Below are 16,999 nucleotides of genomic sequence, written 5' to 3'. Positions count from 1 at the left end.
GTGGAGACCAGTTCATTAACAGTTGTATATTCAAGTAATGTATTTTACTTCCACTAAGAGCATATTTACCTTTTTACGTTTAGTTCTTGTTTCCTTCTATCGTGTGTTGTGTCAAGTCATTTTGATATCACTGTATTTTTTTGTTTCTTCTGTTCCTACCTGTTTACACCATTCTTGATAAAATGAGTCACTGAATTCTTTCTAATGCATTTACCATAACTGCAAAATAGTTATTATTCATCTTCTTCTCATTCTAACGTAATGCTCAAGTATAATTCTGAACAATTTCACATATATCTATACACATAAATCGTTTCCTCTCTACAATACAACTTCTTAAAGTTATCATATATTAAGTAAGTTTTAGAAATTGTCAACAGTGAATCATAATACCACGTTCAGAAACCTCTCTTCAGAAAACTCTTTTGCACACCACCCGTGAGGTAGAGTTCTAAGTACGTTTTTTATGTAGTGGAGACCTAGTTCACCTAATTAACAGTTGTATATTCAAGTAATGTATTTTACTTCCACTAAGAGCATATTTACCTTTTTACGTTTAGTTCTTGTTTCCTTCTATCGTGTGTTGTGTCAAGTCATTTTGATATCACTGTATTTTTTTGTTTCTTCTGTTACTACCTGTTTACACCATTCTTGATAAAATGAGTCACTGAATTCTTTCTAATGCATTTACCATAACTGCAAAATAGTTATTATTCATCTTCTTCTCATTCTAACGTAATGCTCAAGTATAATTCTGAACAATTTCACATATATCTATAAACATAAATCGTTTCCTCTCTACAATACAACTTCTTAAAGTTATCATATATTAAGTAAGTTTTAGAAATTGTCAACAGTGAATCATAATACCACGTTCAGAAACCTCTCTTCAGAAAACTCTTTTGCACACCACCCGTGAGGTAGAGTTCTAAGTACGTTTTTTATATAGTGGAGACCTAGTTCACCTAATTAACAGTTGTATATTCAAGTAATGTATTTTACTTCCACTAAGAGCATATTTACCTTTTTACGTTTAGTTCTTCTTTCCTTCGATCGTGTGTTGTGTCAAGTCATTTTGATATCACTGTATTTTTTTGTTTCTTCTGTTACTACCTGTTTACACCATTCTTGATAAAATGAGTCACTGAATTCTTTCTAATGCATTTACCATAACTGCAAAATAGTTATTATTCATCTTCTTCTCATTCTAACGTAATGCTCAAGTATAATTCTGAACAATTTCACATATATCTATAAACATAAATCGTTTCCTCTCTACAATACAACTTCTTAAAGTTATCATATATTAAGTAAGTTTTAGAAATTGTCAACAGTGAATCATAATACCACGTTCAGAAACCTCTCTTCAGAAAACTCTTTTGCACACCACCCGTGAGGTAGAGTTCTAAGTACGTTTTTTATATAGTGGAGACCTAGTTCACCTAATTAACAGTTGTATATTCAAGTAATGTATTTTACTTCCACTAAGAGCATATTTACCTTTTTACGTTTAGTTCTTGTTTCCTTCTATCGTGTGTTGTGTCAAGTCATTTTGATATCACTGTATTTTTTTGTTTCTTCTGTTACTACCTGTTTACACCATTCTTGATAAAATGAGTCACTGAATTCTTTCTAATGCATTTACCATAACTGCAAAATAGTTATTATTCATCTTCTTCTCATTCTAACGTAATGCTCAAGTATAATTCTGAACAATTTCACATATATCTATAAACATAAATCGTTTCCTCTCTACAATACAACTTCTTAAAGTTATCATATATTAAGTAAGTTTTAGAAATTGTCAACAGTGAATCATAATACCACGTTCAGAAACCTCTCTTCAGAAAACTCTTTTGCACACCACCCGTGAGGTAGAGTTCTAAGTACGTTTTTTATGTAGTGGAGACCTAGTTCACCTAATTAACAGTTGTATATTCAAGTAATGTATTTTACTTCCACTAAGAGCATATTTACCTTTTTACGTTTAGTTCTTCTTTCCTTCGATCGTGTGTTGTGTCAAGTCATTTTGATATAATTGTGTTTTTTGTTTCTTCTGTTACTACCTGTTTACACCATTCTTAATAAAATTAGTCACTGAATTCTCTCTAATGCATTTACCATAACTGCAAAATAGTTATTATTCATCTTCTTCTCATTCTAACGTAATGCTCAAGTATAATTCTGAACAATTTCACATATATCTATACACATAAATCGTTTACTCTCTACAATACAACTTCTTAAAGTTATCATATATTAAGTAAGTTTTAGAAATTGTCAACAGTGAATCATAATACCACGTTCAGAAAATTTAAGTCGAGTGAATAACCCAGCTATTAACTTTTAGTTACACTATTTTTATTATCAGCTTGGCATGAGTTGTTTTGAAATATCCGTATATCACACAATCTCTTTTGTTTGGCTTCAGACTTTTCAATCAATCAGTAATAAGAAGGAGCGATTTGAAATTTATCAAAACAAGCAAAGCGCAAAACACAAGTTTTCCAATTTTGACCTTAAGTTATATATTTTTGTTAGCCTCTATTACTCGTATGTTGATGATTCTTTTACTGAGAATTAATATGTCCTTATTTATTTAGAATTATATTTCATTGTAATGGATTTGAATAAATTGTGTTATATATTAACAAATAATTACAGTGTTTGCGTAGTAATCCTTCGTATTTTATGTTTTCAACTTTATATTTTTAATAAAGTGAAGAGGCGGGACAACGTTCTGATCGTTACCGTAAATATCAGCCATTTTTCATTCAGCGTTTATCATAAACGTCGTTCCATCAAAAACATTACAAGGACATTAATAAAAATATACAAGCCGCCGTTAAAAAAGAACAAAATAACACTCGACCTAATTTGCACTTTTAATGGTGTATAAATGTCAAACGGGATTCGGCTGGCATAAGCGGGACAGAGACGAATGTCGAAGGGAGAGAGAGATGGGCGAAAAATGGACGCGCTAAAAAGTTTTGTTACTAGACGGCGGACATCGGATCTAATTTGCAACCAAAGAAGAACGAAAATTTCCAGCAAGTTTTCTAATCTGCGTAATCCGTACGGATTATTTCGCCGAATAAGAAACGTGAATCGCATTTTTCTTCCTGGAATATATTATAGCATTAAACTAAAAATTTCCTGCATTGCGAAAAATTTTTCCATAAATAAAAAATAGAGAATTGGATTAACTTCAAGTAGTAAATTGCGACCATTATAAAACTTGGAAATAGATACACAATTGAGTGAAATTTCTCTTTGCAGTAACTTAAATATCGATAAATACTGTTGTTTTTCTTTTAAATGCACCTCACAACACGGCACTACCCAATATCAAATTTATTAATACTTTTGAGTCCGTGTCTTGTTCTCTTGTTATTCAAAAGTTTTACTACTTCGATATTGACATGATTATCATTATTCTTATCTAAAAGTGTTTAACGGACTTTCGTCTAATCAAGTATCAAAAATAATGAATGTCAAAAATGTAATTGTAAGCTTTCCATGATCAGCGTTATATAGACACTGAATTTTATATGGTTGTTTATATTCAAATGTCGCGTCTCCATCAATAGATATAGCTGATCAAAACACATGTAAGCAGATGATGACAATTTTGACTACGGTGTTTATTTTTTGTTTAGTTACACGCTGTAAGTATACATTATTCTTAATTAATTAAAATTACAGCTGTTTGGTAGTTCATTAGGATTTTTGACTGTTAATATAATCTATGTTATCAAGTGGTTAATATCTATTAAGTTGTTAAATTAATCTTATTTCATCCTCTAGTAAATATATGACATTCTTGTGCTTTGTCACATGTCGTTGATCGCAATAGAGGGTATTATATCAAGAGAATACTAATATAATAGAGAAAGGTAGTTTTGATATTTACATGAAACTACTAGTGCTTAGTTTGAAGTGATTCTCTGAGGTGTTATGTCAGTAATAGAGTTACGATCATTAGCGTGCATAATATGCAAATTATTGATTATATTACGAGAAACGATATATCGAATAAGCTTTAAATCAAATTTGATATTGAAACAATAAGTTATAAATAAGTTAGGTTAGTAAGAATGCAATTTTATTGTTTTTCATGTACAAAGACTTGTTACATGATAATTTTAAAAATATTAAATAAACCATTTACAACAGTATTGTAATAATTTCCTAATTACGCCCAATATAACAAATTTTAACATTTATTAAAATATAATTTCTTTTATATATATATATATATATATATATATATATATTAAAGCCTTTTACCAACGAGGGTTTATCTGAAGTGGACCTACAGGTTAACGTGGGCTCCGAACCAGGGTCCTCAGCATTAAGCATACCGACTGACATCCGAATCATCCCAGAAGACATCCGGTCTTACCCAGCGTGGTTACTGACGTGACTGGGATCATTTTCCTTATCGGATTTTGCACTCTAGCCTAGGACAATCACAAATATAAATTTACAGCCATGCGCCAGCAGGATTCGCACCCGCCACTATCGCAACAGTAGGTGGATCGTCCTGTCGCCTTTACCATTTACCAATTGTTAATTAGATCTAAGGACTGTTTCTAATAAGAAATATTATTTGTTATTATAATAAATAAATATTCCCATAAGGTTTAATGTATTGTATGTTGTGACAGAAAAATATTATACAATAAGGTAATAGTATGAATACAAATTAAAAAGGCCAATAGCTAAGTAACATAATACTTTTATTTATATTTAATGTAAACTTTAAATATACAACAAAACATATTTTTTATTATTTAGTATGTTATTTGTATAGTTTTTAATATTATCCTATTATGCCATTTCATTACAATTTTATCAATTACATTACATTTTTATTACCATTACAATTTTAACTGATATTAGGAAGGTTTATTGATTTTATATATTAAAATAAATTTTAAAGTATATGTACAAATTTTACTTACAATACATTATTACAGTTACTTATTTTACAATACATTTTTATTAAATTATAACTTATAATATCACTATTACTAACAATTATACTCTGAATAATAATCATTCAATCACCTCAATATTTGTAGTCCTAAATTACCTTTACAATGAAATTATTCTTATATTAAGTGCTGATATTATTGTGTACATTATCACTGCACTGTGGTTTAGCACTAACATAATACCATACAAGTTCAAAACGCTTAGTCCTATAAATTCCTCTTCTCTACTGCCTCGACTTTGTCATGGTAATATCCTGGTTAAAGGTGTCCATTTTCAAATTTCTATAAATATTACTATTTCTGGAAAGTACATTAAAAATATATTAAATGTAATATGTATGTTAAATAAATATGCAGATAACAGAAGTATTTTAAAAATATGAAGAAAGCAATTAACCACATTAAGAACAAGAGAGATTATTATTTATCGCGTTTAATATGCTAATATACATCGACATTTCAAAATTATATATATATATATATATATATATATATATATATATATATATATATTAATTAATATATATATATATATATATATATATATATATATATATATATATATATTAAAGCCTTTTACCAACGAGGGTTTATCTGAAGTGGACCTACAGGTTAACGTGGGCTCCGAACCAGGGTCCTCAGCATTAAGCATACCGACTGGCATCCGAATCATCCCAGAAGACATCCGGTCTTACCCAGCGTGGTTACTGACGTGACTGGGATCATTTTCCTTATCGGATTTTGCACTCTGGCCTAGGACAATCACAAATATAAATTTACAGCCATGCCCCAGCAGGATTCGCACCCGCCACTATCGCAACAGTAGGTGGATCGTCCTGTCGCCTTTACCATTTACCAATTGTTAATTAGATCTAAGGACTGTTTCTAATAAGAAATATTATTTGTTATTATAATAAATAAATGTTCCCATAAGGTTTAATGTATTGTATGTTGTGACAGAAAAATATTATACAATAAGGTAATAGTATGAATAGAAATTAAAAAGGCCAATAGCTAAGTAACATAATACTTTTATTTATATTTAATGTAAACTTTAAATATACAACAAAACATATTTTTTATTATTTAGTATGTTATTTGTATAGTTTTTAATATTATGCTATTATGCCATTTCATTACAATTTTATCCATTACATTACATTTTTATTACCATTACAATTTTAACTGATATTAGGAAGGTTTATTGATTTTATATATTAAAATAAATTTTAAAGTATATGTACAAATTTTACTTACAATACATTATTACAATTACTTATTTTACAATACATTTTTATTAAATTATAATTTATAATATCACTATTACTAACAATTTTACTCTGAATAATAATCATTCAATCACCTCAATATTTGTAGTCTTAAATTATTTTCACAATGAAATTATTCTTATATTAAGTGCTGATATTATTGTGTACATTATCACTGCACTATGGTTTAGCATTAACATAATACCATACAAGTTCAAAAGGCTTAGTCCTCTAAATTCGTCTTGTCTACTGCCTCGACTTTGTCACGCTAATATCCTGGTTAAAGGTGTCCATTTTCAAATTTCTATAAAGATTACTATTTCTGGAAAGTACATTGAAAATATATTAAATGTAATATGAATGTTAAATAAATATGCAGACAACAGAAGTATTTAAAAAATATGAAGAAAACAATTAACCACATTAAGAACAAGAGAGATTAACTTTAAGGTATCTAATTTTTTTACAGAAACTTAAGAGCGTATCTCATCTTTAGTATTATACATTCCTATACAAAACTAGATAAGGATATATCCTAGATGGTGTACTTTTTGGATTGGTCTACACAGTTAGTTTTTACTAACTTTTTAACTTTAGTATGAACCTTCAAAAGAAAACTAAGCAAGATATCCTAGTTGGAGTAATTTCTGGATTGGTCCACACAAGTTTTGTTAGGTCTAATACATTTTTTGTTGGTTTAGGTTTCTTATTGGAAGAGAAAATATATTAAATGTACACTTCAAATTATTATATTCTAATAGATCATTATGCAGCTCTCTATACCGCAAATAATCATACATATTTTTTTCTGAAAAATAATATGTGTATTAAGATTAAATTCTCGACAAGAGTAACATTGAAATAATTATCACGTAATATACAAATATGTATCTTTGAAATGGTAAATTTAAATATAAAGTGATTTAAATTGTTATTAATTATTTATTAATATATATTACAAATTTAACTGATAATTGAATACGTGTGGTCATAAAGTGATTTATAATTAGAAGTGTTGACACATAGCGATTTGTAATATTAACTCGTTTTATAAAACTAATTATAAAAGATACGTACTTACCTGAGATATGTTAATGTTCGTCAATATAAAATATTCCCTAATACACAATGTAAAAGAGGATATAGTTTGTGAATTACTTTTGATCGATATTTTTTCCAGATTTTTCTTGTAAAGTTTGAATTGAATGTAGGAAAAATGTCTTAATCAAAAGGGACAACGTCTGGTAAATACGGATTATAAGATGGGTGTTCGCACTTAAGCCTTTCCAAGTTTCCATAACAGTCTTGCATTACATGAATCAAGTTTTGGTTAACTTAAACATAGTAATTGAGTTTCTTAAATATAATTAGTGCATAGATTCGTCAATTAATACATTTTATAAATTATGTTATCAAAAATTCACAATTTGAAATATAAATTGTTTTATTTTGAATAGTTCAAGAGTCATTTCAGGTCAAGATAATTGCATAATACTTTCTTCATCATACATCAATCAATCAAATCTATAGGATGACATTGCTTAAGCGTGATTTTCTTTCTTAAGAATGCGCTTGCGTATTATTTTAGCGAAGTAATACTTTATCAGATTCTTTTTCACATACTTTATTGAACTCTGTCAAAAGTTTTTTTTATATAATCGACTAGGTGTCATACTATAATTGGTTCAATATCTTGGAGGTTTGAGTAAAGTTGAGTTGATGAGATATTTACACCACATTATTTGCTCTATATTAAGATATGTAAAAATAAAGAAAATAAGAATTTGTAAAATAAAGAATCATTTATAATTTTGCAATGACTATATCTGTATCTGATCTAATCATAATATCCTTTATTTCAGCAATAAATGTCCACACCATCTGTCGTACATTCTTGGGAAATTAAATTCCCCTAAAACACTTTATCTGTTCAGAATTCTGTTGCCTTATTGTAACTTAACAACAGGGATTCATCATTGGCTGTCTAACTGAAGATTAATTAAACTTTACTTCTAAAACCTTGGTTTCGTTAAAACTGCATTTGATAATATATTTTTTCAACTACTCTTTAAAAAATATAAACAACATCGAATGATACAAACTTTTATTGTAAATAAATCTAGGGGATGCAATCTAGTTGTATCAAAATAGGAGTGAGAATATATTACATCAACATATCATAACACTTGGGCTGAAAAGTCTCGGACCTTACACATAAATTGCGCCAGTTTTATTGCTTTCATAGATTCTTCAATTAGTACTAACCTTCAAAGAAAAGCTGTTAAAATTTCATGATATTCTACTCATAAGTTTGTGAGTTATTGTGCTAAGAATAAAACTACGTTTGTTATTTTCGAATCAATGAATTAAAAATTCTTTCGAGTACTTTTACACTTCTTCTTGATGCGAAAAAGTACCCTTCAAGCGAAACAATGGCATGAAAAATGTTATAAAGACTCCGCAGAACACTATAGACGTAAGGTGAAAACACCAGAAAACATCAAAAAACTCTACAAATATGTTTACGAATTATTGAAATGTGAACTTGCGTGAGTTAGCTAACATCGTTTGCAACATGAGTGCCGCGTTTGCTCACTGCTGACCAAATATAAGAACCTGTTGATGATTCTGAGCAGTGTTTGTCCATGCTGAACCGTAACAAACTTCAATTTTTGCGTCGAAACGTAATAATGGATGAAATATATTTCTATCACTTCACTTTCTTTCTTTTCACACCCCGGAATCAAAACGACCGTCATCTGAGTGGACAGAAACTGGTAACAGGCCTATTTTGAGACAAAAAGTAAATTGTTCTACAAAAGTGGTGTTGAAATGTTAGAGGGGCGTTGGAATGATTATGTGCCTCTTGATGGAGATTACGGTGATGTATAAAGCCAACTATGAAAAAAAAACGAGTTTTCTTTGTTATAATAAGGACTGTTCAGCCCATATATTACAGGAGCCTTTCTTTATTAAAGGATGTATAGCTTACACTAAAATTCATATCACACATGATACTATCAAATAGTTCAAATCTTATATATAAAAATGAATCGCAAAATATGTTCCTAAGCGCATAACTCAACAACGCCTGGACCAATTTGGCCAAATCTTTTTTTAAAATGTTCGTTGAAGTTCAGGGATGGTTTTTACGGCGAGAAAAATTAGAATTATTGCTGGAAAAACCCTAAAAATAGCCCTTTTTGTTTGAATTTGTTTCGTGTATCAGTTGACAATTCATCTGTCATCTGTCAAAAGTCATCTGTAACAGACAACTTTTTTTTTTTAAATTTGATATGACTTGAACTCAAATCCTTTTAATCCGTACGAATTGTTTTATTTATTTAAAATTTTTTATTTGTTTAAAATTTAATTCAAATTTTAAATAAATAAAACAATTCGTACGGCTTAAAAGGATTTGAGTTCAAGTCATATCAAATTTTAAAAAAAAAGTTGTCTGTTACAGATGACTTTTGACAGATGACAGATGAATTGTCAAGTGATACACGAAACAAATTCGTATATCGTGTTTTGTGCAGAGTGTTTAGTTAGTTAGTGTTTGTTTAGTTCGTGATTAGTGAAAAAATAATTTATATTTGATATGCCTCCTATAAGACGAAGCAATTTAGGTAGAAGAACCAGAAATGCTATAAACCAAGCTAATTACCGATCTAATCGTACTGCACAAGAACGTGACGACGGAAATGAACGTGAAAGAATTCGGATATCACAAACGCGTGAAGCGCGAGCGCGACATTCAACTAATAATCGCGCAAGTTTGAATCCAGCTGCTTTCAGTTACGATGTGTCAATTGACTACAGTAACTACCAATGTGTTGTTATTGGTTCTATGAACTTGGTTTGCTCACACTGTAAGGCATTAAAATACAAAAACGATGCCAATGGATTGTGTTGCGCAAATGGTAAAGTGAAATTGATACAATTGGATCCACCACCAGAACCATTGTACTCATTGGTTTCAGGAATAGGAACAGATTCTATACACTTTTTGACACATATTCAACAATATAACAATTGCTTTCAAATGACTTCATTTGGGGCAACAAATGCAGTTCGGGAAAATTTTATGCCAACTTTCAAGGTATGTATTATAGCAGTTACTCATAATTATTTTAGCGAACAAAATTTTCTGTCACCAAAGTTAAGATGTGTTACTAATCTTCAATTTCTTAATCATTACGAAATATATCACTTAGTCATATTATATGGTGATTAAGTTTCAGTGACACTTTTATTATATTTTATATTTGATAGATATTAGTTAAAACTAAATATATACTTTTTAAGATCAAATATTATTTAAGTTTGATCATTGACAATCCATTAATTTATACCACACCATAATATTTTTTTTATTTACAGATACAAGGGCAAATATATCACAGAGCAGGTTCACTGTTACCAGTGTCAGATAGCGACAACAAATTCCTGCAAATTTATTTTATGGGCAATTCACCACAAGAAATTGATCTGCGTTGTGCACATAACAATTTAGTAAAAAGGTCTATTGTAGAACAATTACAAACTTTATTTCATCAACACAATCAATTGATTATATTGTTTAAAACTGCCCTGGATCTGATGCCATCCGATAATCACAAAATTGTAATCAGAGCTGATAAAACACCTGCAGGTCAACATACAAGACGTTTTAATGCACCAACTATTGATGAAGTTGCTATCGTTGTAGTTGGAGAAAACTTGGAATCCCGTGATATTTTTTACATCGTCGGAATTTTCAATTACAACCTATAAAGGAAACACACCGCTCATATGATGCACTGCAATATCCCATTATATTTTGGCAAGGTGAAGATGGCTACGATTTATCAATAAAAATGATAAATCCCATTACAGGTAACTAAAATATTAGTTTAGCTATGGCGATAATATCTCAGTCACTATATTATGTATTTTAATTTTATATTTGAATGTTATTAAAACAAAATCTGTTTACAGGTTCTGAAACCAACAAAAAAGTCAGTTCAATGAACTATTATTCATACCGCCTAATGATTCGGGAAAATGCAGATAATCACATATTGAAATGTCGGCGATTATATCACAAATATGTTGATGACATGTATGTTAAAATTGAAACGGAGAGATTAACATTCATCAGGTTGAATCAAACCAAACTCCGATCTGAAGAGTATATTCACCTTCGAGATGCGATTAATACTGATGGAAATGCACAGAATGTCGGTCGGATGACTATTCTTCCAGCAACATACATCGGAAGCCCTCGGCATATGCACGAATATGCTCAAGATGCCATGTCGTATGTTCGTCATTATGGTACAGCAGATTTGTTCATCACATTTACATGCAATCCGCAATGGATAGAAATTAAGCAGGAGTTATTACCTGGGAAATCATCCATTGATCGTCATGATATTACAGCCAGAGTCTTTAGACAAAAGTTGAAATCTTTAATGAATTTCATCGTAAAACATAATGTATTTGGTGAGACACGCTGCTGGATGTATTCTGTGGAGTGGCAGAAACGAGGATTGCCACATGCACACATTTTGATTTGGTTGGTTGAAAAGATAAGGCCAAATGAAGTTGATGCAGTGATATCAGCTGAAATCCCTAATGTACAAGTAGATCCTGGATTGCATGAGGTAGTTATCAAAAACATGATACATGGTCCCTGTGGAACTCTTAATCAAAATTCACCGTGCATGATGGATGGTAAATGTTCAAAACGATATCCACGGACATTAATATCGGAAACAATTACTGGTAATGACGGTTATCCATTGTATCGTCGCAGATCGACAGCAGACAACGGAAAATCAACAATTGTCAAATTAAATTAACAAGATATTGAAATAGATAATCGTTGGATTGTTCCATATTCACCCATTTTATCAAAGACATTCAAAGCACACATCAACGTTGAATCTTGCCATTCAGTGAAATCGATTAAATACATTTGCAAATATGTAACCAAAGGGAGTGATATGGCTGTGATTGGAATTGGTGCAGAGAATTCTAATGATGAAGTTACCCAATACCAAATGGGCCGCTATGTTAGCAGTAATGAAGCAGTTTGGCGAATATTTTCTTTTCCTATTCATGAGAGACACCCTTCTGTTGTTCACTTAGCTGTGCATTTAGAAAATGGACAAAGAGTGTATTTTACAGCACAGAACGCAGTACAAAGAGCTGCTCAGCCACCATCTACTACATTAACCAGTTTTTTTGAGACATGCCAAAACGATGATTTCGCACAAACATTGCTATATTCTGAAATGCCAAAATATTATACCTGGAATCAATCCTCAAGGAGATTTATACGACTGAAACAAGGAAAACCAGTTCCAGGATATACAGATGTATATTCCACCGATGCGATTGGCCGGATTTATTCAGTACATCCAAGCAATGATGAATGTTTTTATTTACGACTGCTATTAGTCAATGTACGTGGCCCAACATCATTCCAACAGTTACGAACTGTTGATGGTGAATTGTGTGGATCCTACAGAGAAGCCTGTCAACGTTTGCAATTGCTTGAAAATGACGCTCATTGGGATCAAACTCTCAATGATGCTGTAATATCATCACACACTCATCAAATACGAACATTGTTTTCTATAATCATATCTACATGCTTCCCATCAAACCCAATTGATTTGTGGATGAAGTACAAAGATTATATGTGTGATGATATTTTGTATCAAATACGGAATAGAATGGGAAATCCAAATATACAAATCAGTGAAGAAATTTACAATGAAGTATTGATTTCAATTGAGGACATGTGCTTGATAATGTCAAACAAACTATTAATTCAATTAGGCCTGACCGCGCCCAATCGTCCAATGCATGACGCTTTTAACCAAGAGTTGCATCGAGAAAGACTGTATGATCTCAACGCTTTGAAAGAATAAATTCAAACAAATCTTCCACTGTTAAATGAACAACAGAAGTATGTATTTGAAACTCTTATGAAAGTAACAAATGATGAAACTGGAGGGATTTATTTCTTAGATGCACCTGGTGGTACAGGAAAAACTTTTTTTATTTCATTAATATTAGCAACAATTCGCTCACAAAATAAAATTGCACTTGCACTCGCTTCGTCGGGAATCGCAGCAACTTTGCTTGAAGGTGGTCGAACAGCCCATTCAGCACTAAAATTGCCATTAAATATGCAAAGCAATGAAACTCCAACCTGCAACGTTTCGAAGAACTCTGCAATGGCAAAGGTTTTGCAGCAATGTAAATTGATTGTTTGGGATGAATGCACGATGGCACATAAAAAATCTTTGGAGGCTTTAGACAGAACCTTAAAAGATCTACGTAGCAATAATAACCGATTTGGTGGTGCAATGATTTTATTAGCAGGAGATTTTCGTCAAACATTGCCAGTGATTCCACGATCAACGCCAGCTGATGAACTCAATGCATGTCTAAAGTCCTCCAATTTGTGGAAACATGTTAAAGTACTTCATTTAAGCAAGAATATGCGTGTCGAGTTGCAAAATGACCAATCTGGAAACATATTCTCTAAACAACTCATTGACATTGGTAATGGCAAATTTCCTATAGACATGTTGACGGCTTGCTTTTGCTATGACTATAAACAAGTCCCAGGGGCAATCATTAAGTGTTTGTGGTATTAATCTAGAAAACCCATGTTTCTCACATGGTCAATTGTATGTTGCCTGTTCCCGTGTTGGAAAACCATCAGATTTGTTTATCTATGCGCCAGGTAATCAAACAAAAAACATCGTATACCACAAAGCAATATAATGATAATAATAATAATAATTATGATTCACATGATTAACAATAAAGCGATTACTTACTTTTCAATCCTTATATATGTTTTATTTAATTATTTTTTATTCACAACGCCCTATCACCAGGGTGATGGTTCTGTTCAGGAGAATTTTTTAAAATACGTAGGCACAAAAACTGCCACATTACAAATCTTTTTGACAGGACGAAGTCTGTCGGGTCAGCTAGTATTAAATATATACCTACCATCTATTGTAAATTCTTCAAAATTAATTCCAATAAAAACTCAAATACGTGTATTGTTACCAAAAGAAATAATTTGAAAAGTTATAGCGAGCAATTATACGTAAAACGCTCCAGAATTCAACAGAACATCCTCCGTTTATCGCTCTTTAATTGCCATATATTTGCTACATTCAGTATCGCTGCAAATCGATCATATAAAGTACACAATCGTTAAAAAAGCATAGAAGAAAGTAACCCCCGGTCCAATTTGAAGTTTTAATGATGTTTAAATGTTCAACGGAGACGGAAACATGTATAGCGGGTGGAACAAGCGAGAAAGAGAGGGAAAGAAAAAAGCCGGATAGGTTAAAAAGTTTCGTTCGGAGATGGAAAGCATCGGAGCTAATTTGCAACCGGTGATGGTGAAGAAAAAACATTTCCAACAAGTTTTCTAATCTGCGTAATCCGTACAGGTTATTTCGGTATATAAGAGACCTGACATAATCATTTTTCTCTTTGTTTTTCTTCGGGTGCCTGAATAAACTGTTGTATCCGATGGAACATTTTTATTAACTCTGGCCTGTTTCTTTCTCCGTTTGATTAATGGACAGCGCAGCGGAAGACGTCTCTAGAAAGAAAGACTTTATTATTTTTAAAGCTTTTTAATGCATTTTTATTTCGGTGTATTTATTTTTCAACCCACACTAAAAAATTGAGAGTAATGTATTAATTTTTTTATTATTTATTGCATGTTTAATCGTAAATATTTTCATCAATTGGCAGAATAAATCAATAGATATGTCGATACAAATTTTATAACAAGAATAGAAGTAACTCCTTGTATTGTTGTTGGAAAAGAAAGATTTTCTTATTTTTAAAAACGTATTTTTTTTATATTCCATGCGTTGTATACGTTTTAACTGTCACTTACTCCATGTAATCCATACTTTTGCGCGATTGGTTTCAACGTATCTCCAAAAAAGGAAATAGCCCAATAGAGTTAAATCACATGACTTATCAGACCAATTAAGATGATATATCCTTGTAATTATTATTAATTCTTCCACGAACTGCCCCTTAAAAACATGAAATAAAGATTTCTATTGATTATTTAATTATTATTCTGTTTGAACCTGTCAAAATTTACAGCTGTGTATAATATTTTGAAATTTTATTTATCATGTAGTTCTTCTTTCACCATAGTAGTAATTTTCTACAATATTCCAATAATTCTCTTTGCAATTACATATTTTTTGTTAATTACATCTTACTTTAAATATGTTTAGTATAATCTTAATTTACTAATTAATTTATTGCTACTGTTCTGTTGTATTTAGATTAATACGGTATTAATTCATTAGTATCTATTTCTCAAATTAAAATAAAACTAAACTACTTAAGCTAAAGTTAAGAATTCACCTATACATTAAACAAGTTCGCGAGGTTTGGATCGGTTCAATATTATGGTTTCTTAGGTGTTGTCCAGTAGCTATATTGCTTCCAAGTTGATGGCATATAGCAGCCTTATTTCATGTTTTAAAGCGAAATCTTGGGTCACTTCGTATTGACTCTAGTGTTAATGCTATGTATTATATTTAACATAGAGACCCTACTTTAATAAAATAAATTAAAATTAAATTATCTTAAAGTGTTTTTTCTTTAAAATGAATTTACAATTATGAGAAATACATACGTAATGAAAAACAAATTAAAGAAAAAATAATATATAAGTGAGAGCACCTGTATAAATAAACACAAAAAAATTACATTTTAAAAACATTTTAAAGAAATCATCAACTAAAGATCTTTATTAAAACAAATTACAAAAAAACAATCTTGCATAAATTTCAAGTCATTTAAAATAATTTGGAAATTAAAACAAGTTATTTAAGCAATTTGATCAGAACTATAAATTTGTTCGAATTGCATTAAAAAATATATCATACCACTTTGATATTAGGTAGCCCTGCATAAATTGCATAAATTTCCTCTATAAGGTAGTATTTTGCAGGAAATAGAAAAAAGCCCTATAATATGCAGTAAATCGGTTATATTTGATAAACCATGACCGGAAAAAATAAGCTTGATAATAATATAAGCCTCTCTCCCTCCTTTTCTTTTTCTCTCTCATTTTCTCACTCTCTCCTCCTATCTCTCTGTCAGTGTTTTCTATCCTCATGCGTTTCTACTTTTTCAAACTTACATACAAATAACATACATCTCTATAAATGCTATATTAACTACCCATATAAAGCACCTGTATAAATAAACACAAAAAAATTACATTTTAAAAACATTTTCAACAAATCATAAGTAAAGACCATTATTAAAACAAATTACAAAAAACGCCTTCCATAAATTTCAAGTCATTTAAAATAATTTGGAAATTAAAACAAATTATTTAATCAATTTTATCAGAACTATAAATTTGTTCGAATTGCATTAAAAAATATATCATACCACATTGATATTAGGTAGCCCTGCATAAATTGCATAGATTTCCCCCATAAGGTAGTATTTTGTAGAAAATAGAAAAAAGCCCTATAATATGCAGTAAATCTGTTATATTTGATAAACCATGACCGGAAAAACTGTACCGAAATATAAGCTTGATAATAATATAAGCCTCTCTCCCTCTTTTTCTTCTTCTCCCTCATTTTCTCACTCTCTCCTCCTATCTCTCTGTCAGTATTTTCTGTCCTCATGCCTTTCTACTTCTTCAAACTTACA

At 30.5% G+C, this 16,999-nt stretch overlaps 3 protein-coding genes across 7 annotated transcripts in view; all 3 read left to right on the top strand.

The window, feature by feature from the left end:
• Positions 1-16,999, top strand: part of LOC143206505 (Ig-like and fibronectin type-III domain-containing protein 1) — a 444,726-nt gene that overhangs the window by 246,357 nt on the left and 181,370 nt on the right. The gene's annotated exons all lie outside the window — the stretch shown is intronic.
• On the top strand, positions 11,049-12,114 carry LOC143206509 (uncharacterized). Its single transcript, XM_076419084.1, has 2 exons — positions 11,049-11,146; positions 11,249-12,114. The coding sequence occupies exons 1-2, from the start codon at positions 11,128-11,130 to the stop codon at positions 12,112-12,114; spliced, it is 885 nt and encodes a 294-aa protein (XP_076275199.1). The 5' UTR covers positions 11,049-11,127.
• Positions 12,254-13,385, top strand: LOC143206508 (uncharacterized). The gene is made up of 2 exons (XM_076419083.1): positions 12,254-13,229; positions 13,292-13,385. The coding sequence occupies exon 1, from the start codon at positions 12,259-12,261 to the stop codon at positions 13,189-13,191; it is 933 nt and encodes a 310-aa protein (XP_076275198.1). The 5' UTR covers positions 12,254-12,258; the 3' UTR covers positions 13,192-13,229; positions 13,292-13,385.

The sequence above is a fragment of the Rhynchophorus ferrugineus genome, unplaced genomic scaffold (genome assembly GCF_030347505.1).
Source record: "Rhynchophorus ferrugineus isolate W39M unplaced genomic scaffold, kcgeb_rfMv2 rfM1, whole genome shotgun sequence".
Lineage (NCBI taxonomy): Eukaryota > Metazoa > Arthropoda > Insecta > Coleoptera > Curculionidae > Rhynchophorus > Rhynchophorus ferrugineus.
Note: the sequence above shows the minus strand (reverse complement) of the source record. Positions and strands in the feature narration are given on the sequence as shown.